This window comes from Scardinius erythrophthalmus, assembly GCF_964197995.2.
Source record: "Scardinius erythrophthalmus genome assembly, chromosome: 3".
Classification (NCBI taxonomy): domain Eukaryota; kingdom Metazoa; phylum Chordata; class Actinopteri; order Cypriniformes; family Leuciscidae; genus Scardinius; species Scardinius erythrophthalmus.
This window is the reverse complement of record NC_138223.1, coordinates 18,474,291-18,499,576: the sequence shown is the minus strand read 5'-3', so window position 1 is coordinate 18,499,576 and position 25,286 is coordinate 18,474,291. Positions and strand designations below refer to the sequence as shown.

General features: G+C 36.2%; 1 protein-coding gene across 2 annotated transcripts in view; it reads left to right on the top strand.

Moving 5' to 3' along the window:
- Positions 1-25,286, top strand: part of lrba (LPS-responsive vesicle trafficking, beach and anchor containing) — a 275,018-nt gene that overhangs the window by 26,564 nt on the left and 223,168 nt on the right. For both annotated transcript variants that reach the window (XM_081361109.1, XM_081361108.1), the window contains exons 2-5: positions 20,712-20,943; positions 21,789-21,889; positions 22,628-22,723; positions 24,633-24,754. In XM_081361109.1, the coding sequence (XP_081217235.1) occupies positions 20,712-20,943; positions 21,789-21,889; positions 22,628-22,723; positions 24,633-24,754 (551 nt within the window). The remainder of the gene's footprint in view (positions 1-20,711; positions 20,944-21,788; positions 21,890-22,627; positions 22,724-24,632; positions 24,755-25,286) is intronic.

The following is a 25,286-nucleotide window of genomic DNA, read 5'->3' as shown; positions in this document are numbered from 1 at the left end:
CGCTTCTATGAACTGAGAAAAACATAATCAAATCATAGTGTAGCAAAGTTTGTTGTTATTGGAAGGAGGAGGTGGGAACCGACGAACATTCAACAACTTTAATAATAAAAATAAACAAATACAAAACGAGCGTAAAGAAACGCATGTAATAAAACAGACAAGTACCACAAAAGGACACAAATAAACATAAAAGGATACAAAATGTTTAATGTGTTGCCATGGCAACAGTATTTAAGAGATCAAAAATCTATCATTTTAAATCTGTACTTTATTGTTGTTATAAAAACATCTGAAGCAATTTAGAGAAAGAGAAAAAAGGGATATTTAAAAGTTTGTTAATGTCTTACTTTCTTGCGTCAGTTGGGAGCGCTACAACAGTGACCCAAACTAGCCACATTAATGTGATCAGGCCGCAAAGCCAAACATATGTGTCCAATGAGAAGTAAATCACATGATGCACACAGAAGATATAGTATCATTTCCTGTATGATTTTTTTTAAGTTTCTTTATCGCACTGCCATAGCAACAACATTTGAGATTTTTTTTATAACTCATGTCTAAATTTAAGCCTTAAAGTTCTGCATAATTAAGGGCGTGATCACTTGAGTGACCGGTGGATTGCCGCTGCTCTTTGGTTTGAGCTTAAATGCTTTTGTTCTTTATATTTTTTGTTTACACATTTTTTCAACTCATGAAATGTTTTCAACTAAAAGAAAATCTTAAAGGTGCAATGCGCAACATTTCATGTTAAAAATACCCGTTTTTCTAACCCGTATGCTTAAACAATTGCCTGATGGTCTGAATGAGCCCTTCTCTGATCACTGCGATTGCCTCTATAATCCTGTACAGTAAAATAAATAAGAGGGATTCGGGACGGAATGAGCGTGCACACCTCTGGTTGCAGTTTCGCTTGTCGCCAGAGGGGGCATAGTTCTGCAAAAACTCAGAGATTTGCGCAATGCACCTTTAAAGGGGTCATGAAATGTTTTTTTCTTTTCTTTTATTATGTTCCCTTAGGTGCAATTATAGTATTACTATAGTTTTTTGGACAAAAAACGTTTAAAATTTAGTGATTTATGACCTTTTCCCACCCTGTTTCTCATGCTCTGATTCAAACAGTCTGTTTTGGGGGTGTTTCCCCTTTAAGAGTTCAGTGTTAACACCCACTGTTATGATTGGATAACGTAAGTGACTATGCATCAATTGTTAACGCCCCCTTTTCAAAACGTGCGGATTTTGCGGAGCTGTGTTTACCGTTACCATAGTAACGGGTGATGCGTGCGAGGCGATGGCGATTGCAATGATGTTTGAGTCGGAATCAGAGGAAATGAACCATCAACACAACTAAGAATGCATCTGCCCGTCCACATAGAAAGTGTGAAACTATTTTGTCAGTTTAACAGCCTACATCTTTTAATAGCCTACGGGGCATGAACATGACGGTTATAAAACAATAAGTAGGCTAAAAAACACGGTGATTATTCATAATGAATTAAACTGCAATTAACGTTTTAAAAAAGTTTTAAGTTTTAAATAGCCTACATTACTTACAGTTTGCGTCGTCGTTGTGTAGCCCAGAATAGTCCACACGGCCTTATCTTGTACAAAAGTTTTCTGGCAAAGCCAGCATCAAACTGCGATTGTTCTCAACTGTCACTCATCCTTGAAATGTGGAGAACACACGCTTAAATTAAAGGTGGTATCAGTGATTTCAGGCCCAAACATAAATGATCACATTCATCTAATATTTCGCTAGCTGCACGCCCCATAAGCATGCTGTCAAAAAACCGCGTCTCTCTAGGTAGCCTAGGCTCTGAGATCTGCACACAAAAATAGTGTTCCAAACAAATAGTGTTCCAACCAATCATCGACAGGGGCGGGTGTTGTGAGGTTTTCGCGTGCAGCCGTCATAGGCAGCCGTGCACGAGCGCAAAACCTCACAACACCCGCCCCTGTCGATGATTGGTTGGAACACTATTTGTTTGGGTTTTGATTGTTTGGCCAAACAGACTGAAAACAGCTGTTTTTGTATGCAGATCTCAGAGCCTAGGCTACCTAGAGAGACGCGTTTTTTTGACAGCATGCTTATGGGGCGTGCAGCTAGCGAAATATTAGATGAATGTGATCATTTATGTTTGGGCCTGAAATCGCTGATACCACCTTTAACACTGCCGTGACTGGGACGTCCGCGAAAAATAAACTGCATCCATCTTCCCCTGACGTCTGGATCTTTCAGCAGCGTATATTATTCAAATATGTTGTTTGTCCACTGCCAGGAACAGAACATCTGCGTGTCATGACATCGCAATCTTCTTGTAAACAGACCCATTCGCTGCACGTCCACTGAACACATGTGAAGCGCGTGACAGATGCAATGATGAAATGAGGCTAGTTATCTTGCGCTTGAAGCGTAGTTGTCTACGCTGGAGGCGGTCATATGCAAACGACTGGTACGTCACTTCGTACCGTGACGTCACTTCATACCATGGATCCAGAACGAGCTGTATTTAGAGCTTGATTAAATAAATGATGCGTTTATAATGGGGAGGGCGTCTTAAGCTATGAAACTTGCAGGACGTTTTAATGGTACAAAGACCTCTTATATGCCAAAAGATCAAGGCAAATTTGGTTTCTCATGTCATGACCCCTTTAAGATATAACATAAGTTTGTTGTGTATATTGCCTAATCCTAAGATTGTTCAGAAATGGTGACACAAACTTGATTAAAAAAAAAACAAAACAAAAAAAACACGTCTTTCCCGTTAAACGTCATTTAAAGGTGCAGTATGTGAGATTGACGAAAGCGTAGTTCTGTTTGTTGCTAGCAGGAGTTTTTTTTAATCAAGGAGTTTCTTTCTTCTCCACGACAAGCAGAACCTAAAAGAAACCAAAAACTGTGCATTGTTTACTGGGGTAAAGCAGGAAACCGCGAAAAAGAAAAAGCGGGTATTTCCACTTTTCAATAAGCACCACCTACTGTAAGAGAGTGAATCAGCATTTTCATTCATCCTGCAGTTCAGCATACAGTACATGCAGTGTTGTAAATGTTAACCTGTCAAAGGAAAAGAAGCTAATGTGCATTAAAAAAAATAATAATAATTTGGGGGGTAAAACGATAACAGTTCATAATTTTAAGAACTGGAGGGCAAAACCTCCATAGAACTGCAGTGCAGGCCTCTCAATTTACCATTTGTTTCAAGCCACGAATATTTAGATCATATTTTCTTGTTTGGTTTTCAATGGAAAAACACTTAACATGAAACTTTGCATTACGTTCATATTCTGGGTTTTACCGCTTGCCTGTACATCGTACGTAATAAGGTGTGTACTGAATTTGGTCTTCCAATTTCACTGCATAAAAGCATTAAATCACATTTAAGCATTTTTTTTATATATATAATGGTTTTCTTTAGGAAAATGCTTTGTGCAATTTAGCACATTGCACTCATATTCTGAACACATCTGCTTACCATAGTATGCATCATTAATGTGGTGTATGCTGAGTTTGGTATTTTAATATCACGGTCTTAGTACATCTTTGTATAAATGGTAAAAATAATTGGCAGTATATATTTTTTGCTTTGCATATTTTTATTTATTTGCCTAATATTTTGCAGTTGTGTATAGCCACATGAATGCCAGCATTCTTTAAGTGTTAGTTCACCCAAAAATTAAAATTGTCATTACTCTCTGACCCTCATGTTGTTCCAAACCCGTAAGACTTACATTCATCTTCAGAACACAAATGAAGATCTTTTTGATGAAATCTGAGCGCTTTCTGTCCCTCCGTTGACAGCTACGCAAGTAAATCTAACCCATCTGAGTTGTTTATCCAAATTTTCTTAATTTTTTATTCACATATAAACATTAATCCGTGAACATAGAAGAGAAGCTCAACGGTGCTGCGTAACACGAGAATAAACCTCTTTGGTTCTTGCACCTCAAGCAAACATGCTTGAGCTTCTGTTGACCAAAACTGATGTATGAGTTGATGAATGTTGATATGTGAATAAAAACCTAAATTTAATCTTTGTACATTGTACAAAGTGATCATGTCTCAGAAAATTTGGACTAAACTGCTCAATTCATATGGATTATGTTCTCTTTATGTTTTTTTTTTTTTTTTTAAGCGTCAAAGTGTCATTTGAGTAGCTGTCGATGGAGGGACAGAAATCTCTCAGATTTCATTAAAAAGATCTTCATTTGTGTTCGTAATCAAAGATGAATGATTACGGTTTGGAACGACATTAGGGTGAATAATTAACAATATCATTTTATTTTCAGATGTACTATCCCTTTAATGAAAGTGTCTCAGATAGTTGTACACTAGTAGAGAGTGAGAGAGAGAGAAAGAGAAAGAGAAAGACATCTGTTAGTGGAAGCCAAGTCACCATGTGATGTTTCTGTGGGGATGCTGGCGGTGTGTACCGTGGCACTGCTCGCCTTTGCTCGAGGCAACATATCCGCTCAGCCGTGTTTTTCATGAACAAATCAACCCTCGCAAGAGCCGCTGTCTCTCGTTAGAAAACATCAGATTAGCATGCGCAGCAGGATGTGTCCTTTTTTCCTTAGACAAACTTATACCAACTAGACAGTCAAGTCAGCCAAGTCAACTGATCACATTATTAACTTGTTAAATTCATTTTATTACTTAATGTATTGCATGCATTATATGTTGACTTGTTTCTCAGAATGACTGGAATATGATCGTTTAAAACATCACAGCTGTTTTCTGAAGAAAAATAGACTGTGTTCATTAAACCATTGATTTAGCAAAATATCTGCACATAACAAAAATCCTGAAAGAGAGAACCTTACTGTTAAATCAGTTATGATTTACTTTGTGATGAAAGAGGATAATATTCTACAATGTATGAATTTGCATATAGTCTACAGTGTGTTGCAGTTCATTGCTCATTTACACTAAACTCAACAAGCATCCAGCGAGCTGCTGAGGCCCGCCCTGTGCAGGAAGCTTATTCACTTCTAAATGATGTCTGTTTTTCTATTATGACTAAGGTTCACTCCACTGTCCTCGGTTGTATTTCATTGGCTAAGCTGGTGTGTGCGCACCTGTCTCTGTCGTCTGCACTTCTCAGACTCTAATGTTAGGGTTTGGTTAGAGAAAGACATTATCAAACACAAACTGAGCACTTATGTATTATGAAGGGCATTTCACAATATGCTGTGTGTGTCTCCCTTCCTAGAAGAGAAATGGACATGGGCAGATCTGCTTATGCGATACATAGTGTCCTCATCTGTCTATAAAGTAGGAAAGTAGTAGTTATCAACAAGATAATAAACATTGGTTAGACCTTAATATCAATGCGTTACTACCTACAGGTGAAAACAGAATATTTGAATCATCTACCAAGGTATTATTTTCTCCAACTACAATCCTCTAAGTCAAGAGTTCTCCCCTCGAGGTCCACTTTCCTGCAGAGTTTAGCTCTAACCTAAATCAAACACACCTGAGCTAATCAAGGTCTTCAGGCTTAAACTGGGCATACAGTGCGATTTCAACAATGTTTTTGTTAAATGCCAAATCTCACTGTGCGAGTAAATCGCATGCGACGTAAAGCCAAATCTCACGATTTATGTGTTCATACTATACGGTCCGATTGTTGAGCTGTGACTTGACTGCTCACACTATACGTGTGAAACATGCACGATAACCAGATATTGGCATTTGGCATTTCCAATTGATGTAGCCTATTGAATTATTATTATTATTATTATTATTATTATTATTATTATGGTGCTTTTATTAGTAAATTGATATTACAATTAATTTGCCGCGCAAATTTTGTAAGTTCATAGCGCATAACCGCATAACCGACACACTGCGAGGATAATAAAATATTAGATAGATTAGCTTACTCCTCATTGTAAATCATTTAAAAAATTTTTTTTAGGTCTATTATTCAATGAATTATAGGCCTAGAATTAAAATGATTAACAGTCTGTATAATATGTCCGAACACTGCAATAATCAGTCATCAATGCAAATTAAGAGCAGTTTTATTTCTAACACTGACTTTCAAAAACAACCTGTTTAACACAAAATACTTCTCTTCTGATATTTTCACTATGTAACTATGGGCCACAAGATAAATATTAAAGCAACACCAAAGATTCTTTTGTACCTTAAAATAATGTTTCCAAAATCATTTCAGTGGTTCATCAACTCGTAACAGGGTGAACGGCACTTCTGCATTCGCTTTGCGGCCCTCTATCCTCTATAACTGCACTATGCATGTTTGCCAGATCGGGTAGCGGATCTGTAGTTCAAATGAGACCTAAGAAAATACAAATTTGACTTGCTTTACGGCAAGCGTTTCAATAGCCGATAGGTGGAACAAGGCTCTGGTTGGAGCGTACTTGGCAGGTACATATAAATGGAAGATACCTAGAAGCCAGGTAGCTTTTGAATTGTCATCATGACGGAGTCTGCAAATAAAAGAAAGGGTATGATGTCGGAGGAGGCGAAGAAAAGAAAACGGGAGCATGATAAGAGAAAGAGCTCACTGGAATAAACATTGGACTAAAACGGTGTCACCTGTCTCTGCAACTTTTTTCCAGTAAAATGCTCAATATTTTCACAGACAATGCAAATGGCTATTACATGCTAAACTGTTAGGCAATAAGTTTTTATTTTTCATCCTTGTGTAAACCTATCTTGCTATTGTTAGACTGTTTCAAATTTACCGTTTCACACAATCTAAAAAAAATAGCAAGCAATGTCATTATTTTGTTTTTCTTCGTTTCTGATGTCGCAATACATCATACTTTCATAAAATCATGCAACATACTTTACCTTGTCTGTGGACATCGTTATTTCCAAATCCGGTGCTGGATAAACAAATAGCGTGCGTGTGATGGTAGGCTAAATTATTTACGACAGCGGTAATGGACAATTCCGCTTCCAACCTGTAAGGGAAACCGAAGAGGAAATGTGCTTTGGTGTTGCTTTAAGAAATTAAATTAAGGCAGTTATATACTGTTATCAGCTTATGCTTAAGTAGATCCATCTCTCGTTGTCTCTGAGAGAATATGCACCATTAATGCAGCGTCAAATGGTGAAAGCTTGTCGGTTTACTTTCACTTTCTGTAGTGAATAATTGACTGGGGTTTGAGACTTCTTCACTGGCATAACTCTCGCACCAATTTTGCACATTTGTGTGATATCCACTGACTCACCTTTTAAAATGAAAAAAAAAAAAAAAAATCAATATTGCGATGTGACATTTTTCTTTATCACCAATTGTTAAATGATGGACAACATTCACATTTTCTGTGATAATAAAATTAAGTAAATATTAGTGTGTATGTGTACATGCAGGTGGCTTGGAAGACGTGGGTAATAGATTATCTATTTTTCAACACGAACTGGAGGTAAGCAACAGGTTGTTAAATTGTAGCTAGTTTGATAACTACAGAACTTAAAGATCTCCCTCTTTTCGATTTCTTTCTTTCTGCATTAAAGATGAAATGGTTTAATTTCTGTTTTCGTGCAGGCGCAGTGAATGAAAAAACGCTGAGTTTAGGGCAATTTGTGCGTAGCTCTGCTTCAACTGTGCGATACCCTTACGAGGGGCTACCAAAATTTCTGAAATTCAGAAATTCATCTGTCCATCCGATTGCCAGTTGGGAGACGTTAATCGCCTCTTTTTTCCCCCTGGTGGTCACTGCACGAAAAAGCTGAAATCTTTGCAAAGCTGCAAATAAAGTGTACGAGTACGACTCAATTTCTGGTAAGAAATCGGCTCAAAATCAGACGAAAATTGCACAGTGTTTGTTTGCCCGGCTTTACTAGAAAGTTACAGGGAGGTGAGTTTGATCAAGAGCTAAACTCTTCAGAAAAGTGCACCTCAAAGACCAGAGTTAAGAACCCCTTCTCAAAGTTAACAATAATATGCAGGGTACCAGACTAACATTTGAGAGCAATAGTTCCAAATCAGTGCTGGTGCCACCATCTGTAGAACTTGGTGGCTCCAGCACCTGATTTGGTAGCACTGGGATGGCAGGGGTTAGTAATACTACATGTTTTTGTCTCTTGGAAATGCATATTTGACAGTAACTTGACAGAGTTGACAGTAGCTGGAGCTTGAGTTGGGCTAAAAGGAGCTTGAAAGGGCTATGCGATTTCAGCGCACACTGAAAATGAACCACATCACGGACAAGCACAGGGACTTTGACCAAACTTCAAAAACCTTCAAAACTCTATGTGTGTACCGTGCACATACTGTGATCTGCTCGAAAGCTGCTGAAAACACTGTATCACTAGCCCCATGTGTGCAAGCAGTAGGACAGAACAAAGAGGCGCCATTTCACTTTGAAGCACGCAGCGCATGCAAACTGCATTTTTTAATGAAACTGCAGACTTTTAAAACTCACTTTTGACTCTATTGCGGTTTCAATTCTTATGTGATTAATTGGGCACCCCTACTTGGAAGCATAATACTCCCCTGCTTTGTGTAGTTAAAATCAGTGCCTGTAAAAGCAATGCTTTAAGCAACTTTTCAGGGTGTGACTGTGGTGCATTGGTGATTAAAACAGCAGCCGGCTGTGGAATACGACTCTTGGGATAAAGGAAACCGTAGCAACAACACACCATACTCTCTTTATTTCAGGAAGTAGAAACAGAGCAAACCATCTTAACAAAACAATAGAGCTTGTGTATCCTTGGGAAATGTCAGAAATCCCCTCAACAAGTTCTGGTTTACGATACGCTGGACTGTGGTGTTAGCTTTCCATTCCATGGGTTCGTCTTCAATGGCTGTAGAGAACAACTTTCTGATTGCGAGGCACCACAAATCCTAGTTGTAATTACGAGTCTTTGAAGTGCCAGCCACTTCGAATAACCAGATCACTTTCAGATTTGGCTGAAAATAAAACGTTGTGTGCAGTCTGTATTCTATATTTAGAGAGCAGATAGTGTTGAAGGAACTGCTTGGCTGATTTGGTTTTCACTGTTATCTTTTCTCACTGTACACAGCACAGTATCAGATGCCCAGCAATGCCTGTGTATTGAAGAGCAGTGACAAGCTGTTAGAAAAGTTCTGTTGTTTCATATGTAGAATTTTATACAACTTTCTAGAACTTGCCTAAAATTTCATTCAGAATGTCCTGAAATATTTTTTTTTCTATTTTTTTCCCCCCAAATTCCATTTTATTATTTCAAATTCAGTTTTTTTTCATTTTAATTTTTCCATTTTTAAAATGTTTTAATGTATTATTACTCGAGGTACAGTACATTCTACTGTACAGCAGTAAAATATTTCTGTCACAATTTTGTCAAGTTAAACTGAACTTTTGTTTTGGCAGGTTTTAGTGAAGACCTTTTGAGTTTGGGTTTGACCCTTTGACGATAGTTTGTTATGAAATGAAAAGCTCATGAAGTGAACTTTCAGAACAGCTCTGGAGATGAAATTCATGTGACGTGTCCTCATATGGTGAGATGGCAGACATTTAAAACATCGTTCTCTGTAAAAAATTGAACCGTACCGTTCTCAGCCTATGGTTTGGCACACACTTACACCGCACCACAGTTCATCTGACGACGCATCTATAATATGGTTTGTTGAAAATAACAATGCGTAAAACAGACAGACAGAGTTCCGCTAATGTATGTTTGTCGATGGATACATATTCTGGCTTCACAAAATACAACAGTTACAAAAAAAATAGGTTGACAAAACAGTCACTCTTCATAAACTTCGTTAAATAGGAGTGCCGTATGCTTTAATATGACCCAGTCATTTACGCCACCATTAACTGGGTGATTTATGTGAGCATTCATCTGAAGCATCTTTAATTTATACAGTGAAGATTATATGCATTATTATTTGATTACTAATTTTATGTACCTAAAAAAAAACTACTGTAGATACCTAAATAACCTGATAAACACTGTTTATTTTAATTGTATCTTTGCTCTATTGTTTTTTTTTTTTTGACAGTTGTCTTTTTTTTTTTACCTGAACATAGCACATTATTTATAGAACATTTACCTTTGTTACATTTAGAACATAGCTCCGAACCGTACCGAAAATATGACCCTACACCGTGATAAAAAACGAACTGACCCCTATTAAATAGTTTTTGCAGTTTTTATTCACAGTCCATATCTCGATTTCATTAAGTGTAGCTGCCTTATTCATCCAAAATCCATGTTTTATATGTATATGACATTCACATTATACAGTAGGCCTAAATTCCATTTTTATTGATGGTTTCCACGATTTTGTTCACATTTTCTGCTCGTGCTACTGTGGTTATTTATACTGGCTTCAGAAAATGTGAAATGTTAATGTTAAAATGTTAACCGCGATGATTTAAAAAAAAAAAAACGTGGACAAAACAGTCACTCTTTGTAATTGTATTTTGTATTCTGGCTTCACAGAATATTGAATAATCTGTCTTTGTTCAATATTTTGGCCTGTTTTTTCGCAGGTAAAGGTTCTTCAAGCGTCTTGGAGACGTTGCCACAGTTCTTCTCATTTTAGTCTTTTTTCTGTTTCTTTATGTAATCACAGACAGACTCGATGATGGTGAGATCAGATCTCTGTGTGGATCATACCAGCTGTTGTCAGACTCCTTGTGCATACAAAAATATCAAATGTCAATGTCAGAAGGAATGTTTTTAAATGTAAACTTACATTTTCTAATGACACTCTACCGCAAAATATATAAATAACTGGCTGAAAAGCTGAAAATAGTAAGACTTTTGTTCAGTTACTGTATGTCGCACTGTACAGCCCTGTATCATGCAATGTGAACCAGTGCCACTCTGGTCATTATGTGGCCTCGTCCATTATGTGTATGTGGCTTTTGTGCTATGTATACAAGCTCCAAAACAACTTGGACCACCTCCTTGCTGTTGTCCTCTGCAGTTTTGAAATGCTATTTTTAGCTCCACATGCAGCACAAAGACTTTCATTATATCCAAATATAATATGAGCTCTGCTATCCAAATGTGACCTACTAAATCTACATGCCAAACCCCATTCGATACTCTCGCTCTGCGCTGCTGATCTGATTCTTCATTGATTCAAACTAATAAACATAAATGACAATAAACTATTTTAAATGAACATTCAACTCCTAGAACTATTCAGAGGAATGTAAAACTCTGCCTTTCCCATCAACTGGACATGTGTCTACGCCCTACTAATGAGGGAAGTTTCCTGTTGGCTGTTCTCTGCTTCCTCTCCAGTGCTTGATTTAGCAGCCGCGCAGAGACTGGAGGCTGATTGCTCTATTAGATAGTGACTGTTATATACACACTTTAACATTATCAGTGCAAGCAAGGGATGAGGAGTTGAGTGTTCTGCCTCAGCGGATAGAAGGGTCAGTCTGAGTAATGATTAGAGGATAGCAAGTCCATCAACCCATCTGAGGAATGAACAATGATTATGGTCAGAAATCCTCTGCTTCTGTGATGGAGGAATGCACATCTGTTTGATGAAAGACAAAAGATTGTAGAAGCTTTCAAAAGAAGCTGGACATTAAAAGTTGATGCCAGCTATGGGGAAATTAAAAAATAAAATGTATGAATGTATAAAGAAAAATAATGATTATACACATAAATTTAGTGCAGTTAGTCAAGTATTATTTAAAAAAAAGTAATAACGCTTTTAATCATAAATGACACAGTTTTAATTTTGGGGCAAACTATCCCTTTAATGTAGTATTTATAGTGAAATACACTGATTAAAACAAACAAACAAAAACATTACAAATACTTTTTAAGGGGTTGTCCCTGTGACACTGAAATTTACACCACAGTACATTTCTGATTTGAAAGTTAACATTTGTGGACACTATGAAAACGTTTGTCAAGCATTAAATTGCAATTGTTTTTAAAAATGATTGCAGTATTTTTTTCTTGATGTACTAGAATTTAAGGGAGAACTTACATTTTCAAATAGTTTTGTCTTTTCTTTTAGGTGTCCACAGTTTTCGAAACACATGACATTTCACTTTCAAGCATATTTTCTTATAATCATGAAAACATATAATAATAGTCAAAGACTGTGTAGCTGATTTATTAGTCATATATATTTTTTTCATTCAAAAGCTTTTAAAAAAAAAAAGTTTTGTACTTTCAATTTGCTTAGTTGACTGACTATGGATATGCTTGGTTGACCAACCAAAATAAGCCTCACTGACCCCATTAGTACTGCTGTAGGCTGATAAGAGATGAAACGGTATGAAAATGTCATATCACGATTATAGTGACCAAAATTTCGTGACAATTATAGTGACCAAAATGTAAAAATGTAACACAATTAATCATAAAGGTAAGTAAATGATGACACAATTGTAATTTTGGGGCAAACTATCTCTTTAATGTCGTATTTCTATCTAGTGAAATAGATTAAAAACAAACAAAAACATTACAAATACTTTTTAAGGGTTGTCCCTGTGACACTGAAATTTACACCACAGTACATTTCTGATTTGAAAGGTAACATTTGTGGACAGTGGACACTATGAATACGTTTGTTATGCATTAAATTGCAATTGTTTTTAGAAATTATTCTAAATTATTACTTTGTTCATAATCTTTTAGAGAATTAGCAGAATTTCATCCATTAGGTCTGCTAGAACTAGTAAACGAACATTTCATTTATGGTTGTGTATTTGTGTTTGTTTAAAATTAGGCTAAATAAAAACAAAGTGTGCTGGAACTAATATTAATATAGCCAGTCCGGTCAGATCATTAGTCCTTTCATATAAAATGCATTTATTTAATAATTTGCACACTTTGTACATTAGATTAAAGATGCTACACTTTGTTCTGATCAGTGATGATGGACTTCTTTCCCCTCTTCTTTGAACATAAATCACTATTAGAAAACAGCAGGAAGTACATATTTACTTCAGGGAAACTGATGGTGCTTTCACTTGTGTTTGGGAAAAGCAAGGGCAGAGACTTGAACGTTAAACTCATTAGACTTGCAAATTTGAAAAAAAATGTAAATGTATCTCTGGAAATTGTCTGGTGTATGTTGGAGATTATGCCCTCACATTTTCAGCCTAAATAGATTTTCTCATAAATTTGTTTTCCATTTGCTCATTTCCCCATCTCTCTCTATTCTGTCATCTCTGTGGTTTCTTACTGCTCTAGCTCACATTCAGTGATAGCTGTGGTCACATGCTCCACCCAAAAATGAAACTTCTCTTGTCCTTTACTCACCCTCATGTCATCCCAGATGTATGTGACTTTCTTTCTTCAGATGGGCACAAATAAAGATTTTTCATAAAATAAATAAATAAAAATCTCTGTCCATATAATGTAAGCCCCCCCCCACCCCCCACCCCCTAAAGTTGATGCTTCAAAAACCACACAGCAAACACAATGGTAATCTCTACAATCCCAGGGTGGGATTTGTGGTTAGGGTGAACTTGTGAACACACTTATGACAGTTGGTCGGAAGAGATGGTTTACAGTTTAAAAAGTTACAAATATTAATATTTTTCTCTCACATAGCAATTGTTTAGTTTCAGAAGATATTTGATTCATCAACTGGAGTTGTATGGGTTACCATTGTGTTCGCTTTATGTGGTTTTTGAAGTGTCAGCTCTTCATTTGTGATCATCCGAAGAAAAATGGCATACATCTAGGATGGCATGAGGGTAAATGATGAGAGAATTTAAAATTTTGGATATCTTTTTATCTGACCTTAATCAAGTCTGAGTTGTCAAAAGAAAATAAACAGAGAGAGAGAGAGAGAGAGAGAGAGAGAGAGAGATCTTTGTAATGGTTTTATTCATGCTGACCTGAAGTGTGTATCTGCCTTCCTCTTCAGATTACTTGATGGCCTGCAACAGATAATGATTAATGGATTAATGAAAATGCATGTTGTTCTTGGCTTGGGGGTGGAGCTAGTGCAAGTAGTTTAGTCATTTGTTGTCTTGTCATTACAAACCCTGTGCTAAAAACAGCAAATGCTGCCTGACTGCTTAGAAAAATTTGTTTATTAAAGAATTTGCCTTTCAGGAAGTGTTTAAGATAAAGTCTGACTTTCAATTTTGAATGATACTGCTCTTTTCTATTTCTTTATATTCCCCAGCAGTGAGCTTAAGTCTTCCTCTGTATAATGTCATTTGTTCAGTGCTAGAATAAGATGCTAGCCAGCAACCAGGGGCAAAAGTGTGCATGGCTGTCCCTGGTGTTGTCCTCCTCACCATGGAGAAAAGTTCTTGTTATTGTCAGCCCTGGACCAAGAGCTGTTCACCCATTATTAATTCAATGGGTCCTCAGAGGTGAAAGGCAGGGCTCGGTTTGCCTCTGAGGGATCTGGTGACAGCATCATCAGCTAGAGCAGAGTCTTTGTAAGAGAAACAGAGTGAGAAAAACAGATATGGTAAAGAAACCAAAATAAATCCACTGTTGTTTCTGATCACTATAAAGAGCTATAGGAGGATATAGGACAGTAGTCTTCAAAGTGTTAGCCAGGGCTGCATGATATTGGAGAAAACTGACATTGCGATTTGTTTTTCTGCGATATGTATTGCGATATGAAAACGATTTCACCAGGTCACTAGAATAACTATTTGGAAAGAATGAATTATTCTAGAATGATTGGGGTTATTTTTTAAGGGAGTGAATCTGCATAGAAAATAAACAAATGACAAGCATAGATAAATACAATAGAAAAAGGATACAAATTAAATAAACAGTGCTTTATGTTTTTCAGGTAAGTCTAACAGTATTCAGGTACAGAAATTAAATAATCAAATTATGTAAAAAAAAATAACACTGCATAGTCTTGACTATAAATTAAACCTAATTAATCTTAGTTAAAGGTAGGGTAGGTAGGATTTTTGTAAAAAACTTTTTTTCAAATTTGTTTAAACTGTCTTTATATACCAGTACATAATTAAAATGTAAGTGCTCTGAAAAAGAGAGTATAAAAATCGAGTGACTGTAGACCTTTTGATCTGCAGTAAACACAGCTCATTATTTCCATTCGGGACGAAACAATTGATTGGTTTGGGCGACTGTCACTCACTCTCGCAACCATGGCTACCACCACTGTTGCTACAAGATCTGCCCATATGCGCGCGCACCTGTTTGATTTGAGAAATGCAAGAGAGGCGCGGAACCTACGAAGAGTAAAATTATGGCAGAGAAAGAGCATTCAAAATTCAAAGCACCTGCATATTCAGTCAGCGAAGGCAAACAAGGCAAAAACTACTTCCTCGGACCCTGGTTGCCCGCACTCTTGAACGACCTCCTCTGCTTCGCCCTCGATCCCGGACCTGTCCTCGAACCGACGATGCGGTACTTGTCACCGGAGTGTAACGTTAGTCCTCATCAGAGTCAACAATGTTTTCATCATGGAAACTCTTACATGCAAAACACCGTATATGTTATGAATCTTACACGAAATTCACCTTCATCACAGTTTAACTGATGGTAATGGAAAAACGTGTATCAATGCAACCTGTTTTTAGCTTTGCCTTATAAATATAGCTAGTTACCTATAGCCTAAATATAGCTCGTTACCGAATCAAACAAAACAAATTTTAAACTTTACCAGTATCGATATGCTAGCTTGATAGTGAGTACTAAAAGCCATCTTATTTGTTTATATTCATAGTGATAAAGTTAGGTATTTTATTACATGTGATTCTGACATGATGTCACTGCATGCACTGCGCTCCTTCCTCTCCACTCGTCTCAGGTAAATAAATGCGTCTTCCAGCTGAGCCTGAGCGTTTGGCGTCGTGCGTTCATGTGTTTTGGGGGCGTGGCTTTGGAAGGAGCTCAGAAGGGAGGGGGTGGAGTGAATGGAAATAATTAGCTGTGTTTACAACAGTCGTGAGAGGTCAACAGACACTCGATTTTTATACTCTCTTTTTCAGAGTACTTACATTTTAATTATGTATTGGTATATAAAGACAGTTTAAACAAAATTTGAATGTTTTTTTTTGTAGAAAAATCCTACCTACCCTGCCTTTAAAGATTCAAAAGTGATTTTATCTTTATTTTTTGTTTGATTTACATTAATGATAGGGATGCACCGAATATTCGGTCACCGAAAATTTTCCGAAAAGTCACCGAAAGACTTTTATCACCGAAACAATACGGCCGAAATGTAGTGATGACACAAACAGCAGATACCGCGACCTACGTGCTTGTTTGAACTTGCAACATATCTGCGGTGTGGACGTATTTCTATATATATGAGAGTGACCCACAGACAGCGATTTTCAAAACACAGACATCCCAAACAGACATCGTATTGATAGCGGCTCCCTGATGCCCGCAAATTAGTTTCCCGGAATCGCGAGCGAGCATTTGTAGCGCGCGCGCGGTAGAGAGAGGGAGCGAGAGACCTTGCGTGTGTGTGCAGAGCAGCCGTCATTTCTCAGAGGTGTGTGTGTTTACCTTAGCTGTTTATGGTTTTTGCAGCTCACGTCCATGAGCATATAGCTGCAGATATTATTATGGGCTGTGGCAGTATTGACCTAAATGCACTTTGTTTTTATGAGAGAAATTTCATTTTTAAACCTTTCTGCAGGCCAGTATACTTTTACATTATTATTGAATGTACACATGAGTGGGGTCAAGTTAAACATTTAATTTTATACTTTGCAATGTGCTAAATAAATATTTGCATACAATTTTAATTGATTTATTCTTTGAAACTTTAATATTAATTTATGCAATTGCAATGCCTTGATTTTAGTAAAGTTAGTACACAGTCATAGCCATAAATGCGATGGTACTAATAATTGGCATAATTTCTTTCGGTGTTTCGGTTTTCGGTTTTCGGTTTTCGGCCTTGGCTTCCTCTTTTTTCGGTTTTCGGTTTCGGCCAAGAATTTTCATTTCGGTGCATCCCTAATTAATGACACAGACGACTGCAGATGCGCATATTGCAGTATTAATGCTAAAACAATATATTGTGCAGCATAGTGTGAGCCACCCACCTTCCCCAGGAGGGCTCCAGAGCAGTCACAGATAATGACAATGAATTCACCAAGTAAAATCTGTATTCAAAGACAACTGAATTAATACTACAGTTACTACTAATTGGTAAGTTTTTCTCAACTTAGTAAACAATGAGTTTACTTGACCATAGTTGCCTATAGGCTCGCTGCGGTTTTAAAAATGGTACTTCATGATAAACCTGATATAGGCCATGCAACCTGTTCTGCTAAAGAATTTGCTGGTATGTCTTGTCTTCTTTATTTGATCTGTAATAAAATCTGTTAGTTTGGTTGTTATACTGAAGAAAAAAACAAGACAAGAAACCACAGCAAGAGATGAGGTTTTAGATATGCATTAACCTCAGAGTTCTCAAGAGATCTTTACTGTGAGAAGCGGATTTAATTTTGCACAACAACCAAACTAACGATCTTGTCAACCACAATTTAAATAATAATAATAAATGGCAACTTTGGTTGCAATAAATTGACCATAAAAAATATGGTGGCAATGCTTCAGTTATACGGGATGTCATATTGGTACCTGTATATTTTACAACTTACAAACATGTATTTCATTAAGTGGTATGATGTCAATATGTACCAAACTACCAAAATCTGCCTTTTATCTTAAAATGCATTGATAACTTCCATAAAAATAATGGTGGCAACACAGAAAGCCACATACTGAATTTAAGTAAGAATTATTGTTACTGTTTGTCACTGTAAATTATATGGCAATTGATAATTTGACAATATTTTACAGTAAAAGCCATATAATGTTAAACCATTAACAATTTTTTTGTTTTTACATGATAAAGTATCTTTCAGTTTAGCAATCAACATTAGCATCTTCCACTATTCACCGTGTCCTCTGTGTGAGCTGATACCATCTTCACCCCAAAGTCACATTCACAACCGTTCAGTCTGGGTGGTTGTCAGGTCCATTAATCACTTGCACGGTGGCCGCAGAATCAGATCTATTTGGGTGCCGTCCTCCATGCTGCCTGCCACACAACGCAATCAGCTCCTCTTCCAAGAATGCAAATGTAAACGGGGGTGGTGATCTATTACCGTGTGGTGGTGAAGGGAGGGTTATTTTACAGACTAAACAGGAGGCGAAATGCAGGACCGCCAATCATATGAGTCAATTTATTTGACTTTTTTATTCATTTTTATATTTCTCCGTTTGCACAGTCTGAGCGATCTATCATTCAGTGGGTTTGAAGAAAGAATCTCGATGGGGAGGCTGCAATATATGTGTGTGTGTGACTGATCATGGCTTTTATCTCCTGCCTTGTTAGCCTTTGTTGCTGTAGACTGACAGTGATACCCCCTTTCCTCCCTTTCCTTTAATCCACCTTCAGTCATTTTAATGGGACAGTTTCTACCCAATAGACTGTCGATTTATACTTCCCTCCAGTCCTTGATCAAATTGTGGTCATGGCCTGTCTGCTGGCAAATGACAGCGATCTTTTAGACCCTTATGACTGTGAGATAACCGCTTCCACCTCAGCAATATTACTCCTGACATCTGCATTGTTTTCCTTATCATGTGCTGTAAAGAACTGTTCAATAGTAAAAATGTCTCATCAACTATTAAGTGCTGACAAATGATTGCATTTTATGAGTTGCACGATTTATTTACAGACACAAAGGATATTATTTGTGGTGTTTGAAAGACCCGTGCACCCTCATACAGAGGTCCTTTTCATGCTGTGATAAACGAATGCCTCACGTTAAGCAACAAAACAGTGAACATCACATGAGCCCTGGTTTCATTTGCAAGCTAATTTCCTGCCCTAGCAAAAATCTGGGTATAGGCCATGTATATATAAATGTGCTGATATATCTGCTGATTATTGGTTAAGTTAAAACCGCTGTTGGCCATTGTGTCTCATGTTGATATTGTTTCAGTATTACATTTTAGTTTGATCTTTGCTGTTTTTTTTTTAAAGGGTGGTTGATTTGTGATTTCACTTTTCTAACTTTAGTTAGTGTGTAATGTTGCTGTTTGAGCATAAACAACATCTGCAAAGTTGCAACGCTCAAAGTTCAAAGCAAAGGAAGATATTTGCTTTTAAAGAAATCGTTTTTTAAGGACTAGCCTACAACAAACGGCTGGTAGGGACTACACAACATTCCTCCCGGGTTAGTGACATCACTAACCCTAAAATTTACATAAACCCCGCCTCTGGGAACACGCAGTCCATGTTGAGAAGAGGAAGAGTTGTTGTAGTAGAGCACATTTGTGAGTCTCTTTTTAAATTTTATCTACATTTTGAGCTAAAACTTCACATACACACTCTAGGGACAACAGAGACTTATTTTAGCCTACATCTTGTGAAAAGGGGCATTATACCACCCCTTTAATCACGCAGTCGACGTGAATATAGTAAGAGAAAGGCATCCAAGTACTTTACTACAGTGGTTCTCTAACTTTTTAGGCCAAGCATCTCCTTTGATTAAATCAGAACACCACCTAGTCACCAACAATGTTCACTCTGTTCAGTCAATTCAATATTGGGCAATTAAATCTCTTTGCAAGGGTAATCTTGCTGCTGTGAGAGCCTCATTGGTCCTAATTCAATTCAAACATTTAATTATCGGTTTCATTATCGATATGATGCTCAAAATGACTGCTGAATTTGGTCAAAAGCTGACAGCTTTTTTACCCCTTACCTTCATGAAATCAAATTAACGGTCTTTAAGGGCAAACAGAATAATATCTTGCGGTTTTGCTGGGAATTAAATTGTGGTGCACATCCTTTAGAAGAACATTAACTATTCACATCTTGCACTGCCAAATAATGTAAACACTTTGGGTATGCTTTAATCTTACAGTCACACAGAGATATATTAGTTGTAATATAAGACAATAAATGTATATTATTATTTTTCACAGCATAATGACTGCGTGTAAGGGGGGGATTATTGATTGTTGTTGTTATTTTTAATATTTTTAACAGTCTACATTTCTATGGTCACAATACTAAATTTCTTTGTTGGGTTATAATTAAATTATGGTAAATTATGTATGTTATATAATTATGTAATCGTTAATTTAATATAATATATAATATAAAGTAATTAAAATAAAATAAGTAATTTTTTATATTACCCCAAAAATGTTAGAATTGATACATCCCTAAATAAATATTTATTTTCAAAATATGCAGTCTGGCTTTTGTCTATGTACAGTGTATGGCACTCATTCATGATGTCCCTATTTCAAGGTTAATCTAGGTTTACGGTTAATGTCTGCAGAGCATCTGCCGTCGTCATGAAAATGGGAGATTACAGTTATGCTTTCTAGCCCAGGGGTCATACCGTCTTATGGTCAAGGGTTAAAAGTGAGCCATTGTTGGGGCAAGATAGAAATAGTCTCAGTAATCTAGTTGTGGAGAGGCTTTTTACAGCCAGATGCTGACAGATGTTTTACAATGGGATTGGCATGAATTGCAGCCCTGTGATTTGGTTATCCGGATTTAATATCAGGAATGACGCCAACATAAACTAAAAGGATGCCAACATAGAGAGCAACTTTAAATATTCTAGCTATTACACCATTAATTTAACTTTTTTGTGTTTTAATTTTAATATAAGATGACTTGTTTCTGCAATGTTAAAATGTGCTTTTCCTCTGCTGTCGAATTCTGTTTGCATTTAGCCTCAGAAAAATACTCATATTTTGAATGATTAATATTATATTTTTTTGGCTTTGACTCCATTTGTGACTTAATGCTCAAATTGTATCTGTGCAGCTGGTCGGGGGACAGTTTGACCTGGAGATGAACTTCATCATCCAGGAGACGGAGAGCATCATCTGCATGGTAGAGCTGCTGGAAAAATGTGACTCCACTTGCCAGGCGGAGGTGTGGAGTATGTTCACCGCCGTGCTGAAGAAGAGTTTGCGAAACCTGCAGGCCTGCACTGATATCGGCCTCATCCAGCTGGTGCTCCAGTGTATAGACCGAGCTGACACCATAGTTGCAGGTGTGTAAAGCAGGGGATGATAAGTGTCACTCTAATAGTTGCTGTTTTACTATGTTATGGAATTCATATAGCAGAAAAGTGGAGAAACCTTATTTGCTTCCTGTCCTATTTTAGGACACTCTTTCCTTAGCATTTTGACATTATTCGTTGTACATTTGATACATTTATTTTATATTATATTATATTGTATTATATTATATTATATTATATTAAATAGTAGTAATATTGTTATATTTTATTTTCTTATATATTATATTAAATTGCAGTAATACTGTTATTTTTTTATAGATTTGCTATATATTTTAATATATTTTAAAATTTAATTTATTCCTGTGATGGCAAAGCTGCATTTTCAGCAGTCATGATGACTTCATTCTTCAGTGTCACATGATCCTTCAGAAATCATTCTTGATGCATGATAACATGACTCATTTTTTCAGGATTCTTTGATGAATAGAAAGTTCAAAAACATTAATTATTTGAAATAAAAATATTTGTAACATTGTAAATGGCTTCACTGCTGAGTAAAATGTTTCTGTTCTTAAAAAAAAGAAAGAAAAGAAGATAAATCAAGCTTGTTGACTTGAAATACTAAATGCTACTTATGATGCTGTATAAACATGGACAACATTCTTATACAAGTATAATTACTTTACATATTTCATCACATGTGGAAGATGTAGGGGACAAAATTAATTTTGGTTTTGCGGAAATACAAATCTGATCTTAAATAGTCAAAAATACAAACTGAGTTCAGTAGCTGTCTCTAAATCCAAAGCCTTTTATAAATATCTCTTCAGTTGTAACGCAGCATTCCCCTTGTGTTTGTGTGTGGTGTATTTCAGATCTGATGGTGGACATGCTGGGTGTGCTGGCCAGCTACAGTATCACAGTGAAGGAACTGAAGCTATTCTTCAGTAATCTGAAAGGAGAACAAGGCCAATGGGTAATGGTTTGAATAAATCTCCTCTCTCCACCTCACGCAGAGTCATGATGCTGTGATCTCCAAGAAATAGATGATATATACTAGAGCTGTTGCTTAAATTAAATGGAAGCTGTTTCATTAATTATTTTTTGTCATGACATTCTCTGTATAATACAATTTGCAATAATTTACTTTTTTTAAATATAAGAAAATGCACACAATTTTGTCCTTGTCCTCCATTCTGAGCGTGTCTTCAGTCTTTAGTAGATGAAGAAGATGTTGAGACAGTGGAAAGGCAGGTGGTTTTGATGCATTATGCTGTGTTTCTGGAGGACTGGGGCAGTGCCATTGATCAGAGTGCCAAATGAACACGTCAGAGCAAGGAGAGGGCACATCTATGTGTGTCTATATCTAATAACCTGCAGGCAGAAGCCATTATTGTGACTGTGTTGTCTGATGTACTTGTTGCTGATGGACCAAATATGTCTCGGGTTGGGAAATGTTTTGGGATGGTTAATTCAGAAATAAAATCAATTTCTAAATCTTGCTCAAGATTTGACAACATTAATAAGGTTCAAAGTAACTAACCAAAATGGTTTGTGACTGTATATTCTGTATAGTTGTAGAGTACAGTATATTTTATGTATATGTACAAGAACAATACTGCAGTCAAGCTACAATTATTTATTTGTGTGGGTGCTTGTGTGAGTTCATTGAATGTTCAAGTTGTCTAAATACATTTTTTTTTCTATCTATTAGCCACCTCATGCTGTCAAGCTGCTGTCCGTGTTGAAGTCCATGGCTCAAAGAAATGGCCCAGATTCATTTTTCAGCTTCCCAGGGAAGAGTGCTGCGGTGAGACCCTGACCCAAACATCAGTCTAACTGCACTGGCCTTAACCATAACGTCATAACGTCTACCTCTATACACTGTGAAAACATTTATGGTGATTTTTCAATTTGTGGAACTTTTCTGGTCCCCACGGTGATGCAAAAGATATATGTCAGAATTTCTCTGTTATGGGCTAGTCCACTACCCTGACATTTTAACTTTCTCTCTATAATAAACTTTCAAAATGTTTTAAAATCAGGGAAATTATACTTTGATACATTTTGAGTAATTGAGTAATTGGGAATCTCTTTATAGAGAACAATTGATTATTTCTTTTTTTATTTATTGTGAATCAAAACTGTTATAACACAAGTCGATATATGGGAATTACAATGTATTTGATTTCTTTGGAAATGAGAATCTTTGTCAGGACAACAGAAATTTACAGTTTAAAGATCAGAAAGTTAGTTGACTTAACTTTTTTTTATGTTTTTGAAAGAAGTTTCTTAAGCTCACCAAGGCTTGATTTATTTGATCAAACTGTTTTATTTTTGAATATATTTCAAAATATAATTTATTCCTGTGATGTCAAAGCTGAATTTTCAGCAGCCAATACTCCAGTGACATGATCCCTCAGAAATCTTTTTAAATTTGATGCTCAAAGAAAACATCTTATCACAGTTGAAAATGGTTGTGCTGCTTAATATTTTTGTGGAATCTGATTTTTTTTATTTTTTTTATTCTTTGATGAATAGAAAGTTATATATATATATATATATATATATATATATATATATATATATATATATATATATATATATATATATATATATATATATATATATATATATATATATATATATATATATATATATATATATGGAAAACTGACACTAATTGAATAATCACCCTTATGTTTATGTGAAAATAGCACGAGAGCTGCAGCAAAATCTTTTCACTGTAAACGTTTAGGCTCATTTCTCCAGATTTGCTCAAACCTAGAATGATCCAGTTGTGAGGCACAAAGTCAGCAAGATTGAATTGAGAAAATGAAGACAGTAAAAAGAGTCCCTCTTATTCACTCATTGTCTTGTTGCTTTAATTGGGATTAGGAGACATTCAAATTTTAAGAAAATAATCTGAATTTAATTTCTCTCTGTCTCCGAAAGCTTCAGATTTCTTCACCCAGTCTTTCAAGTAGTTACCCAGGCTTTCCTTCAGTCATGTGACAGATGGAAGTTTACAGGAATGTCTAACACCCACTGGAAATTTGATCTGCTTTATGGACTTTTACGCTTTAGAGGAGATGAGCACCACTGAACAAAAAAAAATCGTCTTGTTTTCAGAGAAAAATATTCTAGTTTGGTGCTTATATCTACATGTTTTTCTGTGCATCGAGAGGATTGGAGTGAAATGCTTTTGAATTATTTTCGTATGTGATGCAGATGCATTTGACATGCTCCAACTGCCTCTCTGTATGTGTGTTTTGCATGCTTTTATGAAAAATCAAACCATCATCAGCATGGGGGTCTTGGATGTTTTAGAGGGCATGTTTATGGAACTCTTCCTGTGTTGTCAGTGTCCACTTGAAACGGTGCCAAATGAATTCCGTCCTCTCTGGAAATACTTTGATTGGATGTTGTTTAGTTTATATGTTATTCCAGGACAAATAGGATACTAGGTTCTGGAGAAAATCACATTACACTTGCCTTCATTTTTCTTCTGTAACCCACAAACATGACAGTTTTCAGTGTACAAACATACACAGCCATTTTGGACACATCCCTCCAAGGATACTACTAACTGTCACTGTCGTTTTTTCCCGTTTTTTCATACTGCTCAAATGCTATATGCTCTACTTTCTTTATCTAAAATAGAACCACAAAATAAAGAAACCTAACTGGAAAAACTGTTTTTGTTTATGTATCATCAGGCTATTGCTCTTCCACCTATTGCAAAGTGGCCATACCAGAATGGCTTCACCTTCCACACCTGGCTGCGCCTGGACCCCATCAATAACATAAACGTAGACAAGGACAAGCCTTATCTCTACTGGTGGGTCACACACAAACACTGATCACACAAACCTATGATGTAAAATATATATTTTTTTATTCAAGATGCCCCTGCAGTACATAGAGGAAGATTAGCTGACTACTATTTTTGTAGAGAAAGATGTGTTTTCCTCTTTCTCTCTGTCTAGCGTTTACTCTTCTCAAGGGCAGCATTTTACAGCCTTCTTGTCCTATTTTCAGCTTATAATTAATTTCTGTCAAAAATGTAATTTATGCAAATGGAGCTATTTTGACTCACCAAAAGATAATTGCCCCTGTTGAAAGAACTGTAGGATTTACACTCTTCACTTTACTGAAATTAGTTCTCTACATAACAGGCCTACTCTCATCATTTATGTATTTACATATATATATATATATATATATATATATATATATATATATATATATATATATATATATATATATATATATATATATATATATATATATATATATATATATATATATATATATATATATATATATATATATATATAAATAAATGGGCATTCATTTCAGGATTGCCATTA